Here is a 21809-nt window from a genome sequence, read left to right as displayed (position 1 = left end):
GTTAAAACATAAAGCTCTTGTAGCACCTCCAGATCTTGTCACTTCATGTACCATCAAATTTGAACAACAGTAACATCCAGGATTCCTAAAGAAAAAACTCCTTTATCCTTGTCCGAATCACCTGACTTCCACATTTCCTCACCGATGAATGAAATGCAACGTATTCCACGTGTTCGATCAAAATTAAACGAGTCTACACCTACCCAGCATGAATGTATATAATATGAGTTAATTACATCAAAATTGCTGATATTTCTCAATTGGAATTCGCATAAGATATTTCACAGAAGCAATGAGATACGCAAGGGCCACTCCCACTGTCATGGCGGATCCAAATCCACACAACACCATTGAATATGGTGTTAGCTGGTGCTCTGGGCTCACCTCTAGGACGTGGATTCGATTCTTTGCACTAATAGCAGCGGCCTCTTGGCCGATGTGAGTCCATATTAGGGCGGCTGAAACAACAAGAAATGCTGAAGAATAAGTATGAAAAAAATTTCGGCGTTTTTTGCAATACAATTAATTATTATTTGTCAACTCCAATTCCCACATGATAACTTTTCAGCTTTGTATATTGACCGAAACAGTAATATTATTTTCCACTAGTTTGGTAACATATGTTTCATCACAACGGTGGGTGAATTCATGACCATCTCTACTTTTTCCTTATTTGCAAAATCAGACATATCCATATATTGCAATTTTTTATTTTAAAAATCGACATTGTCTTTCACAGAGGACCCATTAATTTTTGAGAAAGATATAGAAAGCTATTACAATTTGTAGACTAAAGTTACCTCCCTTCTGCCCGTCAGTCTCGGTAGATGTTTTTACAGATGTGTTGGTGTTACCACATTAAACCACTGCCATTCTTCGGTTTACATTACCATGAAGACATTACCTCTTTTTATGAATGTGCATTTACCTGATTTCTTAGTAGATTATTCGGTGAATTACTACATGCACAGAATTCTTTATTCAAAATTAATAACCACATTCCTCAGACGACTGTCATCCTAAGTTGAACAATTCATAGCTAAGACATGGTATGTTATAACCCAAACAATACTTCTACATGTTAACGCTTAAAATTGATACGCACACTTTCATGCCTTATCAGTTAGGTGAAAAGTATTTATATATGTAAAGTCGATGGGCTAATATTGCCATTAATCGTCTCGAGAGTTCAGAATCATGTACAGATACGTGAATAGAATATCCACATGTTCATCCGATTGTACTTTCTTAACATTATATTACAGCTGTGCTGACATGTCCCCATTTTTATTTACTTTGTGTTTAAGGAACACTTTAGTGTTACCAAATTCGAACCATCGACAGTAAATATGATATAAAAGAAATCAAACGGCTTGTATAGAAATCTTTGTTATTACTTACAAACTGCATAAAATGAACCATAACAGAAATATTGCAAAAACGCAAATGTTCAGTATAAATGATGACACACATTTATCATGTACTGATGTCGACGTATATATATATTATAACGTTCTCAAATAGACCAAAACAGAAATAGATCATCTTAAGACAAGACTGGTAGTCGTTTGGCAATGATGCTTAGATTAAATAATTCAATACATCCCTATGACTAAATAGAGGGGTCTTACAGAAAGGAAATAAAAGTATGCCCATGACACAACAGTGTTAGCTTCCAAAAGGGAATCGAAACATGCCCATGGCGAAATAGAGGAGATTTACAACAATAAAACCAAATCATGTCCATGCCGAAACAGAGCAGGATTACAATATTATAATCCAATATGTCTATGAATGAATTAATAAGGCTCACAGCAATGCGATCAAAACATGCCGAGGATGAATCAGAGGAGGTTTACAGTAAGGAAATAAAAACATCCTCAAGATAAAATAGGTGCTTACAGCAAGGAAATCAAAACATGCCGAGGTTGAATCAGAGAGGTTTACAGCAAGGGAATAAAATATGCTCATAATGAAATAGAAGAGGTTTACAGCAAGGAAATCAAAGCATCCTCATGACGAAATAGGTGCTTACAGCAAGGCAATTAAAACATGTCCATGACGAAACAGAATGTGCTTACAGCAATTAATATCAAACCATGCACTTTATGAAATATATGACGCTTACAGCAAGGAAATCAAAACATCCTCATGACGAAATAGAGTAGGCTTACGTCAATATAATAATATCCTCATGACGAAATAGAGAAGGCTTACGTCAATATAATAATATCCTCATGACGAAATAGAGAGGGCTTAGATCAATGAAATAAAACATACTCATGAAGAAATAGGTGCTTAGAGCAAGGCAATCAAAACATGCCCATGACGAAAAAGAGGAGGTTTACAGCAATAAGATAAACACATGCCCATGACGAAAAAGAGGAGGTTTACAGCAATAAGATAAACACATGCCCATGACGAAATATAGGAGGTTTACAGCAATAAGATAAACACATGCCCATGACGAAATAGAGGAGGTTTACAGCAATAAGATAAACACATGTCCATGACGAAATAGAGGAGGTTTACAGCAATAAGATAAACACATGTCCATGACGAAATAGAGGAGGTTTACAGCAATAAGATAAACACATGTCCATGACGAAAAAGAGGAGGCTTACGTCAATGATATTAAAACATCCTCATGACGAAATAGAGGGAGCTTACATCAGTGGAATAAAAACATTCTCATGAAGAAGTAGGGGAGGCTTACAACAAGGGAATAAAAACATGCACTTGACGAAATAGAGGGTGCTTACCTCAATGAAATGGAGGTTGGGTCTAGCAATGCAAGATCAGGAATAAAGTAGGGAATAATATCAAACTAACCTTAATTACTTATTCCTCTCATATACTTATTTAATACTTTATTACAGATCTTTCTCATAAAGACATACATGTATCGTGATGTTAACGAACAACATCATGTGATACATTTGGCAGCTTCTCAATCTGAATTATTGATATGTCCGTACAAAATAACATGTACATCATCTGAATGTGCTCATCTTCAATACAGATGTTGTTCTGAAGTTTATTTATATAAGTAATCTTTTTATATATGAACAGATCACAATTGTCGCCAGTTTGTCTTCCATTTATGTATGAAAAATAATGCTATGGAATTCCCACATTACAAATGTCAGTTGAAATGTACCATATGTCTAAGGTAAAACTTGATATAGTTAATATACAGGTAATTCAATGACCGTTGTTGACCACTGACCACTGTGTCACGTCGGCGTTTCTGTGTATTTATCATTGACCGAATAATCAGACTTAAGTGACTATTAAAAGGTGTCCAAATGTCAAACTGTGACATTTATTTGACATTTTATTTCCAAAAAGGAACAGGATCTTATTAATTATGATATTTTGTAAACATTTTTTTCGTTGATAATGCGATATACGTGTATGGAATTAATGCCAACAGTAAACCTAGTATAAAGTTATACATTATATTAAGGTCACGTTTAATTTCACAAACGCAAGATTTATCTTATTACATTATATAAACAGGAAATAAAGCATACTAGCAGAATCTGACATAAAACTTTTAACTTGCTTTTTTACTTATATTGGATGGGGACACATTGCAGTGATTTGTTCCGTTGCCGTAAAGCACGAACGATTTTTGTCACGATTTTGCAGTAAAAAAGTGACAACATGAGCTATGAAAACCTTTTCAACAATGTATTACTGGATGTTATTGTGAAATACTTCAGACATTGAAACAATTAAAACCTTTAAAGTTTAAAGCGTAACAACAATCGTGAAGGATACCTCCGTCGCTTTAATTCCCTTAATATAACCTTACTTCATTTGTCTTTGAGTTACCATAGGCATCTACGAAACAAGCTGAAAATAAGTTTCAGCGACTGTTTCCCAATAAATCACCTGACTGCATTTGTGTCACAGTGGCCATGGTCATGAAGGAGTTGTGAAGCAGTAGCATGGTATTTCCTTCGTTATTGTTGCTTTTTTAAAGGATATTTTTACGTGTGCAAACAAATTGAATAATATCGATTCGAGTGATGCCTTGAATACTATGAAGAACATTAAATATCTGACATTTGGACATTGTATCTTAACCGATATGCCTCTGTAGCTGATATGCTGTCTCGGAACTTTACCTTGCATTCTCAAATACATTGCAAAAAAGAAGATCGATTGAATGTAGTGAAATACTAACATAAGCACATTTTTGTCTTTTAAAAAATGAAATATTCGCCCATATAATATTTCTATATATGTTTTTATTGAAATACACCATTGTTTTTCATTGTCTACACTGGTTGAAAATTGGTGCGATATCATTATAAACTGTGAACATTATCGAAAATGGCGCCAGACGCTGTTCTTGTCCCTTGTGTTTTATAGACATTTTCAAAATGTTACTTTTCTGAGTGTATATAAAACAACAATATTGTTTTCATTTAAAGACCGTTAAAAACCTCAAGACTTCTTTCATAAAATCTCATATATAAAGTTCCTGCATATATTTCAACATAATCATTGATCTGATATCATAATATATATGAAAATTGTGAAATATATAGAACTATGGGGCTAATGTACCTCCCTATATAGTTTTATTTTTGCGTTTTATTAGATTAATTTCTATCTGCCTCTTTCGCCTCCTAGGTCTCGCAATTTAGGACTTTAAAATTACTGACGAGTCCTAAGAAGGACGATACAGCTTTTAATTGCAGTTTTCTTCACAACTTCGCTCTTCTGTATCTAATTCTAGATTTGTATTGAAATTTGCAATTCACTATTTTTCGGTTTTTTTTTTTTTTTTTTAAACTGGTTTTTATTAAATACTGGCGCGATTTTATGTGTTGATAAAGTCGTACCAATATACAGAGTGAGATAAATTAAAACATAAATACATCATGGAGGTCCTTTGTCAATGCCTGCAAATGTACATAAATTACACGCTTGCCTGATTTGTGTTTCAGGGACCAGGAAATACCTGTTAACTGTTATATATTAAGAGAACAGATAAGTTATGTTATATAGGTAGTGCTGACAGGTACGTGTGTCAATATGATAAACATTGTTTTAATTTTCTTCCCATTTAAATTATATCACAAACAAAATTCCATTGAGGTTAATTTTAATAACTTCAACCCTTACTAAAAAGAAGATTCAGGAATTAAAGTTGACCCAGCTGAACTCTTAATAGGTTTAAGTGTCATGTAGTCATCTCACTCCGGCCTCTAGGTATGCCATTAAGATTATATTGCTTAGGGAACATGCTTTAAAGAATATTCTTCAGACCGCAGGTAAACAACTGTATATATGTATGTACGTATGTATGTATGTATGTAGTTCCGATGACTCCTTTTCGATCGATTCTGTTAATAACGATAAGCCCTTATGCCTAAACGCTCACCTGAATATAAGACTTGTGTGAACAATGATATAACCATGTAAAATAAATCTGAATACTGCAGCAGGTAAGGTAACAAAAAAATAATATCAGTCCTATATCAACATTCTTAAAACATTCCATGATCATTATACTGGATTTCAGATAGACCTAAAATGACACTCATCAGGACCATCTCAGGTTTAAGCAGATGTTTAATTTTGGTTTATATGTCTTAACGTCTGATCAACAGCTAGGATTATTTAAGGACTGCGGTATGTTCGTGTAAACCTGCTTGTAATAGAACGGTACTTAAGCCGATATCATAGTGCTGCCTCCCTGAACTCTGCTGTCAAAGACCCATGCAGGACACCGAACCGATTACATCAAACCGATAAAAGTAGAAAGGAATTCTAAAATGGATGTCATTCAGGAAAGCCATGATCGTGTACCGTTACGAATTTCCCACTTTAGTTGTCATGCCATTCTGACGAGGCCGCAAAAAAAATAACAAAACAACTCCCCACCTTAATATTCAAACATAATGTAACCTCAATCGCGCCAGCAGAACAGGAGAATTTTGAAATGACTTTTGCTTCTCAAGATAGTAGTCACATTGGATAATGGACCTTACAAATATACCACTTGGTCAAGTACCATCTCAGGATTATTGCAGTCATGTTTGAGCGAAATCACGCTGGATGAACATGAGAAGTTTTAAATGTGAAGAGTCTAGGGAAGGCGGATGACGAAGGATGAATTCAAATGACTGGAGGTCATCCTAACCCTCTGTAATTAACAGTTATAACGAATTCTTTATCGTGATTGATGAATCCATGTATCAATGATTGCGCGCCAGTTTTGTTAATGTGGACAATGCATAATAAAGAACGAAGAGCAACTGTAATCGAAAGGAATGGCATGGGCTTGATGTCTATACGGTTATGAACTAGTCTGATCATGCCGTTTTCCTGTCTGTACAAGACGTGTTTGTTCTTTCACGCTCACATTGTATTTAGTGCATATACGTACAACAGAAATACATTCTTTGGCACTGTGAAAGTGCAAGTCATCAGTTGAAGGACAGTGCACTATTGCTTCTCTACCATTCTTAGTATAACAATAAATTTGTAATTTTAAAACGATACAGTTATTTTGTTCTAGAAAGTCTTAGATTTATTGAATTGGTAAACCTATAGATGACTTCACACTATCTTATATTAATACAGGGACTCCCTTGAAAGGTGATACCTACATTGTGACAAAAGTATTCACATTACTAACTCAATTAAGGAATAACACAGTAATGATAATTTAATATAGTTACCTCCCATAAATTGACAAATTGTTTCTTCAGGTCGGGCCTGAGAACAATAACAGTACTCCTGTAGCATAACATAACAGAAGCGTTCTGTCCATACAATTCCTCCACCTTATCAGACATTTTGTCTTTATAGGAGCATTCTTCACTGTGAGAAAGGCTTTTGGGACTGGCCGAGACATGCAAGATTCTATAAATATGTTTTGCCTTTGTCAGTATAATGTGGCCAGGTAGGTATTCGACTGTTTGCCTTGCCTTTAGCGGTATCCTTCAGTGAAGTGGCGGCATCAGTTCGCACTGTCACAAGAAAGCTTACACATACAAATAGCAATCTCACAGACATACGCACTCACTTCGCCTAAATTGTACGTAGGGATGTCGTCCTTAAATTGTAGTAGTTTTTTTTTTTTTTTTTTTTTTTTTTTGCTGTGACGTTAAGGAATATAAATACAAACCAATCCGTTCGCAAATATTTTCTAGCTGACCTCGCATGTATGCCAGAGATATTTGACAGTTATTTTTTTAAATGGTGGAGGGGAGGTCAGTGTACTGTAGGAGAATGTTTTATGTTAGTTTTGTTTTCATCGACGGACATTTTCTTGTCAAATGTGACAAGATGCAAGAAATAGCTGAAAAAACAGCCATGTTCTATATGTACAATATATCGCCTGGAGCAAAATTCATACAGCAAGATTTCACATTAAAGCATAGCTTTATATTTAAAAAAAAAGGTATACTTAATATTAAACTAACTTGTAAACGCGTAGTAGGACAATTATATACATTTATATGAAATATATACCATACCGTTATATGACAACAATTTACATTACACATACATGCATTAAAAGGTATATAAAACCACGATTGTGCACTATGAGCTTGACGTTGTCATACCCAATACACCTTCTCAGGTTACCCTGATTAGTAACTAACAATCCAAACAATGAAATATTCAGGAATGTACAAACATATGCCAGAGCAATTTTCTGATTAAAATGAAATTTTCTGTACCTTGTCATTTATTAGACGACAAATGATGAGCCCAGCAGAGAGGGGGGTTGTCTCTGCCTTCCTCTAATTGGACATTGAAGAGACCAAAATTGATTTGTTATCCTAATTGCAATACGTTGTATTACCGTCTTAGAACTAAAATCCATTATCTAATCCCCAGGATACGCATAAACACAGGCATACTGTCCTTTCAATTCAAATAGCTAGATCACTATGCATATATATCCTGTGTGTTTCAGTGCTATAAAATAACCTTTGTAATTATATGGTCATTGACGTTGAAGAGATGTATATCCTGACCGAATTCACTAGATAACAGGCTGATTATGTGATAAGTAATATTCCAATGTGTTCATAGGTATTAATCACACATATATCAGAAGATAAAACGAACTAATGCAGTGTATATCACTTAGATATATCATTGACGGTGTTCCATCATGCATATCAAACATATGCAACATTAAACATATTAAACAAACTCTAATGAATGCCAAGTCTGGCATCACGCCTCACTTTCGCGTTCCCATTGCTGTTCATATCAAGAATGAAACCATAGTTCAAGAGCTCACCTGATTCACTTTTTCACAAGTGTCGTGACTGGGAAAGAAATATCATTGCCAACATTCTTATAATTGATTTTGATTGATTTCACAACCTGTACCTGTGGAATTTATTCCAGTGAATTATTTTTTTCCGATCATTTGGTTTTAATTTTCATTATTTACACACAGTATGATATACGTACCTGATGTAAGAAAGCAAGGTGCGGATAAAAAGGCTGCAATATTAGCCAGGCGCTGGACCCCAGTGACGACAAGGGACATGAAAAGTCCGAGGTACAGCGACAGGAGAGCGATAATGGCGAGAACCTGGTTACCTACTGCCGTACTATATTCATATTCTGGAAATAGACAAAACACTTTTTTATCTTTTATTTCGGAATATTTTCTACATATTGGTGATGCCAGCAGAAGATTTGAGTGTGACGTTACGGTGACCACAATGCCATCTTCATCCGACAAATGACCAGTGTGGAGCGTACTTGCACTGACTGTATGTAGTGTGCGAGAATCGACCATCTATTTCGGCTGTACTTTAATCATATATACACGAAGGCCGAATATCGTGTGACGAGATGGTAAATAGATTAAATATGTACGCCATTTCCTCCATCATTTAATTAAATTATAGTCGAATTTAGACTACGCAGTGAATTACAAAACATAGTACCCCAGTTGCCCTTTAAATCATTGTGATCAGAAATGTTCATACTGTAGTCCGAAGTATGGTCAGACACACTCATATAGTAAATAACTTAGTGTGGTCGAATTTGTACACGTTTCACATCACGTTTTGATGGACAATTGACAAAATATAGGGGACCGCATGGCCGGGTGTTAAAGGCGTTTGACAGTCTTTTTCACATTCCCTCCACCTTCGAGCCACGTGTTCGAGGTAGCCTGGGTGCGGTCGCCAGATTCTGACCGTAGGTCAATATCTTTCAACGAGAACTCCAATTTACCTCCAACACTCAAGCTTCGCACGTCCTTAACATACCTTGAGTAATAATGATATGTTAAACAACAATTAACCAGATATGGACAGACATCCAAATGTTATTTTTATGGTCACTTTACACATTAACTTAAGATGGGAGCACACGGTTGTCTTGATTGACCACTTAGATCCGACCACACAGTATTTCCATAGATACGTATAAAGTCATGCAAATACGTCTGGACGGTCCAGTAACAACAAACATCAAGAAAATACCAACATTGCAACATAGTTATAATTCTAACTCAAATTTCATTAAAAAAAAATATTAAGATTTACACGGAGACTCCTGAAAACAAGGAGAATAAGACCAGGTGTTCCTGAAGAGTAAGAGTGTAACAAAGTAGTTTTATACAGTGACTGCATTGGTTTTAACATTGGTTTACTAACAACAAACATCAAGAAAATACCAACATTGCAACATAGTTATAATTCTAACTGAAATTTCATAAAAAAAAATATTAAGATTTACACGGAGACTCCTGAAAACAAGGAGAATAAGACCAGGTGTTCCTGAAGAGTAAGAGTGTAACAAAGTAATTTTATACAGTGACTGCATTGGTTTTAACATTGGTTTACTAAGCCAGGGAAAGCAGTGGAATATGGCTTCTTTCAATTTCATTTAGATGTTGTGCTCTGTCAACATTTTGGTCATATGTGTTCCTGAGTAGATATGCATAGATAAAGCTTTTGTGGTACTATCGCATTAAAATGTCAAAGCCTTCTCCATAGCAAATTAGTATAGTCATAGTGACAATGGACAAATGTGTCTATAGTGACATATTCAATTACAGCTGAGAGTTTACAGGAAAAGAAGTTCAGGTCTAAGATTTACAAAAGACACACAAATGAGAAGCACCTTTTAATACAATTAAGTATAAGAATATGCATCATACAGCTGTTTCGTCATTTTAGGACTCGTTAGTGATGCTAAGGGCCTTATTTTTGAAACTCAGGAAAATCCAAAGCGATTGGGAAAAAATCAAAACATAGTTAGGATGGTGCACTAGTCCCAAGATTCAATAAATTTAGTAATTTTCAAATATCCGATTATTTGAGAAGACTGTCAAGTACATGTGTATATTCTGATCAGTTCCACTTTTTGAGTGAATTTAATCGTGACATGCAAGGTATGACAGGGAATAGAACCAAACTTTCATTGCTTAAGTGGACACAAGACAATACAATTCAAGGTGATACGTCAGAAAGGAAACACTGCTGATAATGAGACATATCACTGTATTCCTTGACTTGCTGGAACGTCCAACAGTTCAGATTAAATTGATCATAACAGGTTCATATAAATGGAGTTACGACATGGACACATGCTTAACCGAGACAAGTAAAGACTATAATGGCATTTGTCTACACAAGACGTTTCTGTAGAAGTTATGGACGAGTGCAGTGATTATAACGTTCCAAGCTCTTTTTATGCTCTCTATGGACACAACTTTTCGTTCATTCAATTCTGACTCTAAGAAAACAATGGTCAGGAAGTTGTAATAAATAAATATGGTTAGCGAAAGTTATTACAACATGTCATTTCCGACTGATTTTTGCATTTATTTCTGTTTATTAATATATTGCAAATTTCAAACACAAGTAAACAAAACAAAACAAAGATATTTGTGTATGACTGTCTCTGGGTCTCTGCAGTATATCATGAGACACTAGAATGCAGCATAGACACGTGTGCTAAACGATCAGCTCACTGGACCGTAATGTTAAAGTGATTTGAACGGGACATGCTTGTCGGTAAAGCTAAGGTTGTCTTTTAGAAAGGTAAACCTATGTTATGTACTCATTAGCGTATGTGTTAGACTTGTCATCAATCTTAAATTGTAAGAAGTCTGATTTATAAATGACATATCATTTACTTAGGCTTTACATATATACATATTATGTATATACTGAAATTAGCGTTTCGATCATTCGAATGTAAAGCGGGTTTATTGCACTTTCAACACAATTAGTGTCTAGCCCTCAACAGGGCATGGTATTTTTATGAAAAGGAAAGACTTTAAAGTGCGCAAAATTACCATCGATGGGGCAACCCAGATAGCACTTGCTGTTTATGACACGATTTCTATTAAATCAATACCTATATTTCAAATTAGAAATAAAAGAATATTATTAATTTTTAATAATATGAATATTTTTTGCTACTTTTCAATATGCTATGGTACGTTTGAGTTTCATTCACGTGTGTAAAGTATTATTATAATATAACAGCTTTAATGAAATTAAGTGGAAACGAGAGGCCTGTGGGTCATTTCGGTCATTAAACAATAAAGATATATTTATAAATTAGTAGGAATAGGGATAGTTATCAAAGGATCAAACCTGATCAGAATGTTTCAGCAGTAAGAGGAAAACAACCCTCATTTCCGTTTCTCAACATTTCCATTGTTAGGAAGAGTTTCGCAATGTAGCTGACGTATTGGAATTCTGACCGACACGAAAAATATCAATACTTACTCAGAATAGATTCAATCAGGTTTCAACTCAATCCAACAGGTGGAATTTGCTAAGACGTTTAAAACAGGTGTTGTCCGAGGAAACCATGATAACAGAATCATGTTACAAAATGGCCGCCATGTTGTGTGCCATATTGAACTTGACAAAGCCGAAAAATAACAAGCCATTACCAATTTCCCTTCCTTAATATTCCCTCCAAGTTTCAACTCTGAGCCACCAATGGGTTTGATGACCACAAATGAAAAACTTTTTTAGAAAACTATTGTCCTTATTAATGTAAGTAAATGAAAACAGAATAATACAATTATATAGTACATATTGAGATCTTGTACATGTTTTCCAAATATATTCAAAAGCAAACTATAGACTTTTTTATTCATCACGAAACTATGTTTTTCACATAAAATTCATTTTAACAGATTATTGATATATTGTGTTGGTGATTTTTCTTCACATTCTCAGTAACTTGTGCTGACATTCAGATTTCAATTCCAATTTTCAGCTCCTTTATAACTATACGTATCGTTCAAGCTGAAAGCTATGATGTTAACAACAGACATCTTCTTGCAAGAGATTGGAAGTTATAACTAGCGTTTGTTTTAAGTTCATTGACCCTGATTATAATTGCGGGCTAATTGCCACAGGTTGCAGATAGATCTCGACACCTAAGATTCTTAGAGGTGAGGCCGTTTTAAAGTGATTCTCACCTCCTTTGTGTACAGAATTAACCCAGTGCCCCAGAGTCTTAGTAGGAAGGACTTGTTATGTCATACTAGTCATTGTAGTTTTTGTTATGTAGGGGATAGGGCAGAGTGGCGCTAAGGAAAGCAGCATAGGACAGGATGACAACGAAAGAGTGAAATAGAAAGAGGAGGGCGTGGACGCTATGCTTGGGAAACATTAAAAAAACAAATGTAAGTTATCAAAGATAACGGATTACTGAACCTAACAAAGTGTATTGCCATTTATAGTTAGTTACGGACATGCTGTCTTGGTGTTATCAATGAGGCGGTAGATGTTTTCTTTTTCTTTCGGATTAGATAGGTTTTTTCGTTCTTGTATTTTCAAGGTTCGGTGTGTAAATCTTTCATTTGTTCACATTTTCCCTTTGTTTTACTTATACTTTGTTTGAATTATGACATCGTAGACACATCGGAATTCCGCTGTTTTTTAGAAAAGTATCGTCATCAAATTAAAACTAGTGTGACAAAACGTGATATTTACAATATAGTAACCTAGACTTAGAAGCATGTTCATGTGTCTTACTAACCTAGATTTCTTTAGAAAAGTGACGTAATGCGTTTACAAATACATTACTGAAGGACTAGGTGTGTTAATTCATAGGACCAGGCAATCAAGCTTTCACTTTTTTGTCAAAGCAGCAAAATGCAAAAGTAGAAATTTGATGAAGCGTGTAATTAAAAGTTTTCGTAATCAAGAAAAATTGTATCATTTAGGATATTGTGAAATACCTCACATGATCGAAACATTAACGCACTCACCAACTGTTTCTTTGGTATTTATGACATGTAATAAGTGTCATCTGGTTTATATTATGAATATGTATAAATATTAACTGTGATATTATTCAGATGTTGACGTGACCCGATCCTCATGTAAGTCAAACAAGTGTAATGCCTTAGATTTCCATCTTCAACAAACCTATTGTTATTGAAAATAATTGTTGCAAGTAGTAGAAACTAAAACATTCCAAATGTCCATCAGATGGTCAAATTAAACGTCAACGATGTAGTTAGATATCTAATTAAGCGTACAGAACCACTATTTGTTAATCATGGGAGCACAGTTTTAATTGATAATTGAATGATAGAGTGAATTAAGTTAAGACTGAGTGATGGTTGTCCCTCTATCTTAACGTTCAGATATGTTGTTAGTGGCGTATACAGCACAGTAAATGACATAACGTCGTACATAATATCGACATCTTAGTATAAACAAAATACGCTTTGTAATAGACATTGGTCATTTTACTACATATTTATGAGCAAGAAACCACATGCATGGATGGTGCCAGCCTACTTAAACTAGTTCACTGCCCTCGTTAAAAACTGCTGACCCCTTCAGGTTCAAATAGTTACTTGTAACTGACAAAAATGCAACCGTATTATTACAGCAAATAAACCGTTATTTTCTAACGTGTGGATTTCTATTCCCTTTTGTTCTTGTTAATGCATTGACACCGCCTAATGGGATGCATAAAGTTGCCAGTGTCTACTCCGCTAAAAGAAAACATGAAAGGAAATAACTAAAGGACGAGGTATATGATGCCAGTGTGTGTATATCATTGAACTATGAACTGACTTTAAACAAATCAAACGTATTGAGCATGAATCGGAAATTTACATTAATGCGTTATTTACATATAATATGACGTCAGTAGGTCAAAATAAATAGCATTTGGATTACAAAGGTTAAAATTGATAAATTTCCTCCATAGTCTTGAATTTTAATTATAACTTGAATCCGATTAAATAGATTCTTACTGGTTAGCAGACTTTACCGTTTCGTTTGTGTGTTTAAACTATGTTCAGGACACCATCAAAATGTGATGTATTGGCTTATGCTATTAGTTTGACTAGTCTTGCCGAATATATTCCACAGCCCATGCAAACAAACGATAATGACATTAATGTGGATTTATAAAGGGAGGGCACGTTATCTTATAGCATGCTTAATGGTTTATAACACAAAATCGTGAATGCATGAACATTTAGCCAAGTATCTGATTAAAATTATTTTTCAACTGGTAATCGTGAATGAGATTACCTTTGCTGGTTGCTTGTTAAAAAGGTGCTAAGTAAGACTTGAAATTTAGGTTCTCATAGACAAAGGTGAAATGATTCTGGTATCACGTCACCGTGTTGGAAGATGTTGAAGTAAGTAAATATTGTATGTATGTCACACGTGTAAGTGCTCGGAGGACGATGGTAAGTAATGTATAGCAAATATGTGTCACTATTGTATAAACTGAGAGGTTATTTTGTATATAAAGGTAAGAAAAAAAGAAGTTTCATAATATATCATATATAATGTAATGACTAGAGAAATGAAGCTCGTTTAGAGCCTTTAGAGTTCCAAACTGATTGATGTATCACCACTGTTATAAATCTTTCCGTGCATCAAGCTTTATAACAATATAAGGCAAAACATCGCCATACAAGAAGCAATAGATATCACAAATTTTCTATTTGATATCATAACGAACATTTACAATACAAAGACTAAATAAATGCTACTTACCATTTACCCATGAAAAATGTGAACTACCTTTGTCTTGATTGTATTTCTCTAAATACGTGAGATATTCACAACTGCTCGACTTTTTTCCACATGCAAGAATAAACCAAATTCCTTTTAGTGTCATCCCCTGATGTGTTATTTCCCATCCGGGTGCAAAAATCCCAATTGTAAAGAAAAGGCCACCAAGAACTGCCGTTATGAAAAGAGCGATTCGGATCCATGGGGTGAACATGTTTGTGTGTGGGAACGACAACGCTGTATTGACGAAGTCGATAGCGGCTGGTATCAGTTTATAACTTTCATGTTACGGTTTTGATGTATGGCCTGTTTGTTAGATGTACCGTAAATACTGTTCAGTTCATTGTTTTACCTAGTATATAATATATACACAAAAAAGAGGCGTCACGCATCAGGAAGCACGGGGTTGCTTCAGGTAACATCCTATTATATTCCCTCGGGCATAGTTAGCTTAAAGAATTTAAGACGAATAATAACACCTGTCTTATTATCTCTCCATATTTTGTAGACATCCGCTGGTGGTTATTGAGCTGAAACATTCTTGTGTAACTTACAACCATCACATTCTGTTGGAATGACATAATGTTAACATGTAATATATATATATATATATATATATATATACTGTATTCTAATCGTTGTTTCAGTTAAGTAGCTCTATGTATACGGAAAGGTAACGATTGTTTTATTGTGACGGAGAAATTTACTTTAACACACTTGATATCAACTTTGGAAGCTACTAACCAACATTAATACCGGAGTTACATAGACACTATGTTGTTTATATATTTGTCCATGCGTTGATCAGGGTGAATGATAAATAAATGGCATAAGGTGTAGGGTATGGCTGATAAATCAATTATCAGTACCTTGTTTTTGTTTGTGTTTTTTTCTGGAATTCAAATTATATCAAAGAGCCAATCATCATTATAGATATACTTAATAAAACATTTGGAGTTCGATTACCATATAACATTTGTATCCAAACTGTTTCTGTCTCTTCAAACAGTCGTTTGTCAGTAATCGTAATACCATAATCCATAAGACTTACTTTCAGCAGCATATATATATAAACAATATCTGTGGCATGTCTTGTAATCCAAAGTTTAGTTTTGCCATCGAGTAAAGAAAACAAATAAGTAAGTGGTTAATAATTATTTATTTAAAGTATTACAATTCACAATACATCTGACAGTTCTTCTATTACACCATCTGTGTTTAACACAAAACAAATAATATCTCCATACTTTATACGAGATGCAAGGATGCGACAACACCGCTTGCGGAATTTATTACATGCACATACATAGATACTACAAATCTTATGCAAAAAAACACAAAAACGCAAAGTTATACCCTTCCTAAACCAATAACGCATATTAGCGTTACCTACCAAAGGCCATTTCGCTCAGGATCAATTATAATAGGGTGGGTGGACACACATTCTCGCATACCTACGAGATCAAGTTTTATCAGAATACATTGTTACCAACGTATGTACTTTTTTATATACGCTGTTTACCATCTCGTCACATATTTTCGACCTTAGTATACAAAGAATTATAGTACAGCCGAAAAAAATTGTCGATTCCTTACCATCTCGCACACTATGGACGTCAGTGCTAGTACGGTCACACTCTAATCTTTTACTGGTTGTGTTATAAGAACTTCTATTCTGTAAGGTATACATGTGATTCCCGTTGACCTGAAACAGTCCATTCCGCATGATTATAAGCCCAACTAATCACACTTTTATAAAGTTCAGCCGTGCTTAGAGCATACATAGGAATTGCATTATGCATACATAAATATCTTATCAATGAGGAAGATTTATGGCTCCACGTAAACTTATAATCATCCAAGAAACATTTATCATATTAGAGAATTTTAAAATGCATGTCAACATGTTATGTGCATTCATTACGACATAAACATCTTGCAGTAAGAAACTCTCATTGTCAGGTAGTCCTATTACGGCCTCCGTCATACTTATACAATCACAACAATTAATACAGTTGCCAAAAACACTAACATTTTTTAAATAATATATGACTGTATATTACATCGTAATTTGATTAAAGAATAACTGTGTTATTATTTTAAGACTGTCATATTGCAACAAGACACGCAATTTCCAACAAGAGTAGTTGTTTTATTTAATGATGCAGTTTTTTTTCAAACACTTCATCACATCGCCATATATGTGTAAAACATATACCACTTCTTTCAAATCAGTTATATATAAATAATCAGTTGAAATATCACTTCAATGAAATGACATAAAGCATGCGTGCAAGCTGTAACCTTGGGGCAGTGCTGGTTGTTTTCTTAACGATTGTCATTATCTGTGTCTGTAGTGTACAGTAAAAAGGACTTGCATTTTTGCTATCTATCTCTATCAATAATCATAAAATTACAGCGTGCACAAAGGTTTCATTGTCATGTCGACATGAAATATATAATAATTTAAAACGAATGTTTTTTCTCAGACCGAAATTTGATGATTTTTGTAAAATGACAAAGACATACTAATTAGTATATTGGGACTTCTGCCCCGAGATTTTGACGTACGAGGCCATGGTTTGCTTGTCACTTCTCAGGTATTACATATAATATCTACATGCAAACAATCCAGTATCTTAAGAATTCGGCATCCTAAAAACCTAAAGTTATTATCATCGACCAACTCTCACCTATATTTTGATTTTTTTGCCTTTCCCAACAGCGCTCTTTTGACCCCATACCAACACTGAAGATTCGTAGAACGACTAAACAGATATATTATAAAAATTAAGTTTTGCGATAAAAATGAATTTACTATTGAATTCCTATTGTATGTTGCTATTGCCCAGCGTGATTGTTGTTCAACTCTTTTAAATTGTATCAAAACTCTGCTAAGTAACTCTTCATCATATGTTTGCCGTAATTCTGCATATTCTTACAAAAAGGTTTAAGGAAAACAACCTATACATCAAAAGCATTAAGATAATAAAAAAATAATTATATACGAGAAATAATTAAGCTAGATTAGCTTTTGTCGAGGTCGATTTCGTTTTTCCCTTCTGAATTTCTAAACTTTTCGAAACGATTAAGAATCAAAGATGGATGATATAGATGTACATGTCGTTTTGTTTCTAACTTCATACTTGTTACTTTACCTATTGGTGTTATCGTTATATACCTTGTTCACATTTAAGAGCATGACTTCACGTACTTGGATTGTCCAAAATTTATAAGGCGGGTGTCGTCGATGAAGCAGAAGACGCGTATGTTTCCGGAACACCTGGCTTTATCTTTAAATCTTTCTTTTGTTCATATTTTGCCCTAGTTTTATACAATTTGAGTTTGGATTATGAATATGTTTTTATATTGACAATTTCTTCTTGTATTTTGGCAGATACCTTACCATTAAAATGTAATATGAATAACCTAAGAAATAAACCTTTGCTGATCTCTTCCTGAGGGTTATTTTTGTTGATTTTCCAAATGTAAGAGCAAGTCAAATGTTAAGGTCATTGATAAATCACTAATCAGCGGGGATGCCATTGATGATGATACGAGGGACAAAAACACTGTAACATAGAGTCGTCATCTTCAGAAGGTATATACTGTAGTATCCATTGCCAGAGTGTTTTGAAAAATATAAGGAAACGAAAGGTTCCGGTGATTATTTGCATGCCACAATGAAGAAACTATTAATGTGATAGAACGTTTAGATATGTCTTTAATACACACCATACTGTATATTACCTTCCTCATCTTCACATAACACGACGTAATACCTTATCAATCAAGACACCTACCACCAGCCAAGTGTAAAATTGTCAAAACAGTCACATATTACATTTTAAGTATAAAATACATAGGTACATAATTTTCAATTTCACAACAGTATATACATGTAATTAAAAAAAAAATGAAAAAAACAACTACAGTCTTTAGTATAACGACTAATTAAATATCTTGTTGACGGTATCAGCGAAAAACAATTATTACATCCCTTAAAAAACAATTTAATGTCCGCATTAAGAATTTTGTTGCAACGGGGTCATATTGTTTCATAAACACATCTCGTTATCTATGGCATTGTGTACATATTGTATATTCTAAAAGGACGGTCATGGCCGTCTTATCAAGTCCGTCTTGTTTCCAAGAGATGTTTATCTGCAATGAATCCATATATACATGTACCTGACGTTCTTCTGGAAATATCAGATGTACAAAAATGACAGTTTTTTTTAAATTATGGGGCTAGTGGACCTCCGCGTTTAGATTTTGACATTTCTTTCAATCACTTTAGATTTTCCTTAAACATCTCGTGGGTTTCTTTATAAGTTAACATTACTCACGAGTCTTAGATGGGTAACCATGATGCAGCATTGCTTTGTTCTTGGCACTACATAATCTAATTCATTTGTTATGAAAAGGGGTTCTTTATTTGTGTGTCTTTCATACAGTTTTCAAGAACAGTTTATATATTCAACGATTATACATGTAAAACACATGATATAGTTAAACTTGTAGACTGAAACTGATCGTTTTTGTTCTGCTCAAAGTTTGCAAGTTTTTGGAGTGCTTCTCTATATATCCAAATAATGAAACAATATATCGCATTGGGATATAGGCACCCAACAATGCTTGATCTTTATTTGTTCTTTAAAAGTTTAATATTTCCTCTGCCTATTTTCTTCATGATGATTTGTAACTGACAATTTACATTTGGAACTTCAGGAATCCCCATTCATGACTTTCCAAAGCAAAAAGTATGACAAGTCATATCTAAGATCCATGAGTGACGTCTGTCAGTCATTTTGTTTTCCAAATCTGTCTTGTTCTTAACCAATGTAGACCTATATACAAAATAGAGGAAAAATCCATCCTGTACATCTCAGGAAACTGCAATTACAAAAATTGCTGAAGGCATGACGGCGAACCAAGGAAGGAGATGATCTATATGATGGTGATTGACCAGACCAACAATTATCTTTATTATGTACGTACGTACATTTACACATGAATGACACACGTGTAATCCTCCACTGTGTGTACTACGGTGAAAACACAGCCGATTCGTTACATGCTAATCGTGGTCGATGACTTTCTACCATCGCGTCCATGATTCAACAAAGTGCGAAACTAAAACCGACAAAAGCTGTACATTGTCAGCCATGTTGAATATGATGTCAGTGTTCAGTGTAAAATATATCTTGCTGGACGGGGACACTTTCAGTTCAGTTTAAGTCGTGGAGCAAGGATGTTGTATGGGTAGATATCCTCCAGTTGGTTTCTAGAGCAAGGGAATACATCTTTAGCTCCGGTACAGTAAAGGTTGTCGGAGGTGGCCCGAACGTACGCCGATAACATACTGAATCCACTGTTGCTGATAACGAGTAAATCACATGTTGTTAAGGTATAGAAATCCACCATACTCGTCATAAAGATATCACAACCAGACACGTGATCCATATTCCCCAAACTACCCGACGTGGTGATAATGTTATACCCTTGGAGAAATTTGATACCAGCATCCCGAACTTTTTGTTGGTCAGTTGCTATGTAGATATCATATTTTGAACTGTTTAATGTTGATAGAAATTTCCAAGTGGTTGAAAAGTTTCTGGAATTGTTACTATTGTCTCCCGCGCGTGAATGTGAACATGCCAGTAAGTCATGTTTTCGCCTTTTCTGAATCTCACCATATTTGTCTAGAAGAGTTTTGCCAGGTTTAAAAAGATAATGATACAATTCCGAATATATATCAGCGTATTGAAGTTTTGATACCCAGGGTAAATCTTCGCTGATATTCGGTCTTCTTCTAAATTCCTCTGTTATATCCCAGTTCATTCGTATTAAAGTGACATTTTGTTGAAACGCATTTTCCAGATGATTAGTTGTCAGTGTTTTGACTCTGATGTTGTAGGAATTATTGTCAATCAAATTCATATATTGGGAGTTCTTAAGTATTTCGGATTGGTCAATTTTCCAGTTATATTTGTTAGGTTCAAGAAAAGTGTCAAAAGCGCACGGTTTATCATGATTGATCTTAAAACGGCGGCGTGCTATAATGGCTAGTCCAAATGTACTAAGTATTCCAGAGATTCTGTCTGACCATCCACCGCACGCACCTGCGTGCTTTTTACTGCAATCGTACACTATATATCCACTACCCGGACGATCCACGGGAAAAAACAAATGACCTATTTCGTCTTTTAAACCATTTGAAGGAAATCCTTTCTTGGCGCCTCCAACAACCATTTTAATATCGGTCATAAATCTACTGCTTGAGGCAATGATAACGGAAATTATAATCAGTATCACAATCCCACTCTTGCATGATATCTTCCAACGTGGAATCTGATAACGAAAAGCAGAGTTATTACATACAAACAATTGATAAACAGATATTAAGTTCACCAACATTGAATGGTGAGGGGGTTTCTCTAGTCAAATATGATAGGTTTTTTGTGATAACGGTAGTGATTTTTATTCTAAATTGGAAAACATTTATTTCAACTATGTATGTATGTTAGGATTTAGGACCATTATTTCAAAATCAAAAAAAAAAACTTTTATTCCTTTAAGAATGAATGAATACCTATTCACCTTAATTATCATTTAGTTTTGAATAGGTTTAGAATAGGTTAAACAAATTATGGTATTTAGAAATTGGACCATCACCTTGTGTAAATATGTTCTGAAAACGAAAACTACTAATCTAACTTTGATTGCAATCTGTTCTGATGTCAAAATACCTCTGCATAATATACAACCCGCTGCTAA

At 34.5% G+C, this 21809-nt stretch overlaps 2 protein-coding genes across 2 annotated transcripts; both read right to left on the bottom strand.

Annotated features, from left to right (window-relative positions):
- Window positions 1–237: 237 nt before the first annotated feature.
- LOC132548880 (uncharacterized) lies at window positions 238–15243 on the bottom strand. Its single transcript, XM_060212779.1, has 3 exons — window positions 15012–15243; window positions 8461–8616; window positions 238–458 (listed from the first exon to the last, which is right to left on the bottom strand). Exons 1-3 carry the CDS (start codon window positions 15241–15243, stop codon window positions 238–240), a joined length of 609 nt encoding a protein of 202 aa, XP_060068762.1.
- Window positions 15244–20255: 5012 nt separating this feature from the next.
- LOC132548896 (uncharacterized) lies at window positions 20256–21284 on the bottom strand. The gene has a single exon (XM_060212796.1). It carries the CDS (start codon window positions 21282–21284, stop codon window positions 20256–20258), a length of 1029 nt encoding a protein of 342 aa, XP_060068779.1.
- Window positions 21285–21809: the final 525 nt, after the last annotated feature.

Source organism: Ylistrum balloti, unplaced genomic scaffold (assembly GCF_031769215.1).
Source record: "Ylistrum balloti isolate Yb309-2 unplaced genomic scaffold, AGI_CSIRO_Ybal_v1 Utg370032, whole genome shotgun sequence".
NCBI lineage: Eukaryota > Metazoa > Mollusca > Bivalvia > Pectinida > Pectinidae > Ylistrum > Ylistrum balloti.
The sequence above is the reverse complement of the archived record's forward strand: the minus strand, read 5'-3'. Positions and strand labels throughout refer to the sequence as shown.

Coding starts and splice junctions, on each gene's coding strand:
- LOC132548880 (XM_060212779.1), bottom strand. CDS start 15,243: ATGTTCACCCCATGGATCCGAATCGCTCTTTTCATAACGGCAGTTCTT. Junction 8,617..15,011: donor ACATTTTTCATGGGTAAATG/GTAAGTAGCATT, acceptor GTCTATTTCCAG/AATATGAATATAGTACGGCA. Junction 459..8,460: donor ACCTTGCTTTCTTACATCAG/GTACGTATATCA, acceptor TTGTTGTTTCAG/CCGCCCTAATATGGACTCAC.
- LOC132548896 (XM_060212796.1), bottom strand. CDS start 21,284: ATGGTTGTTGGAGGCGCCAAGAAAGGATTTCCTTCAAATGGTTTAAAA.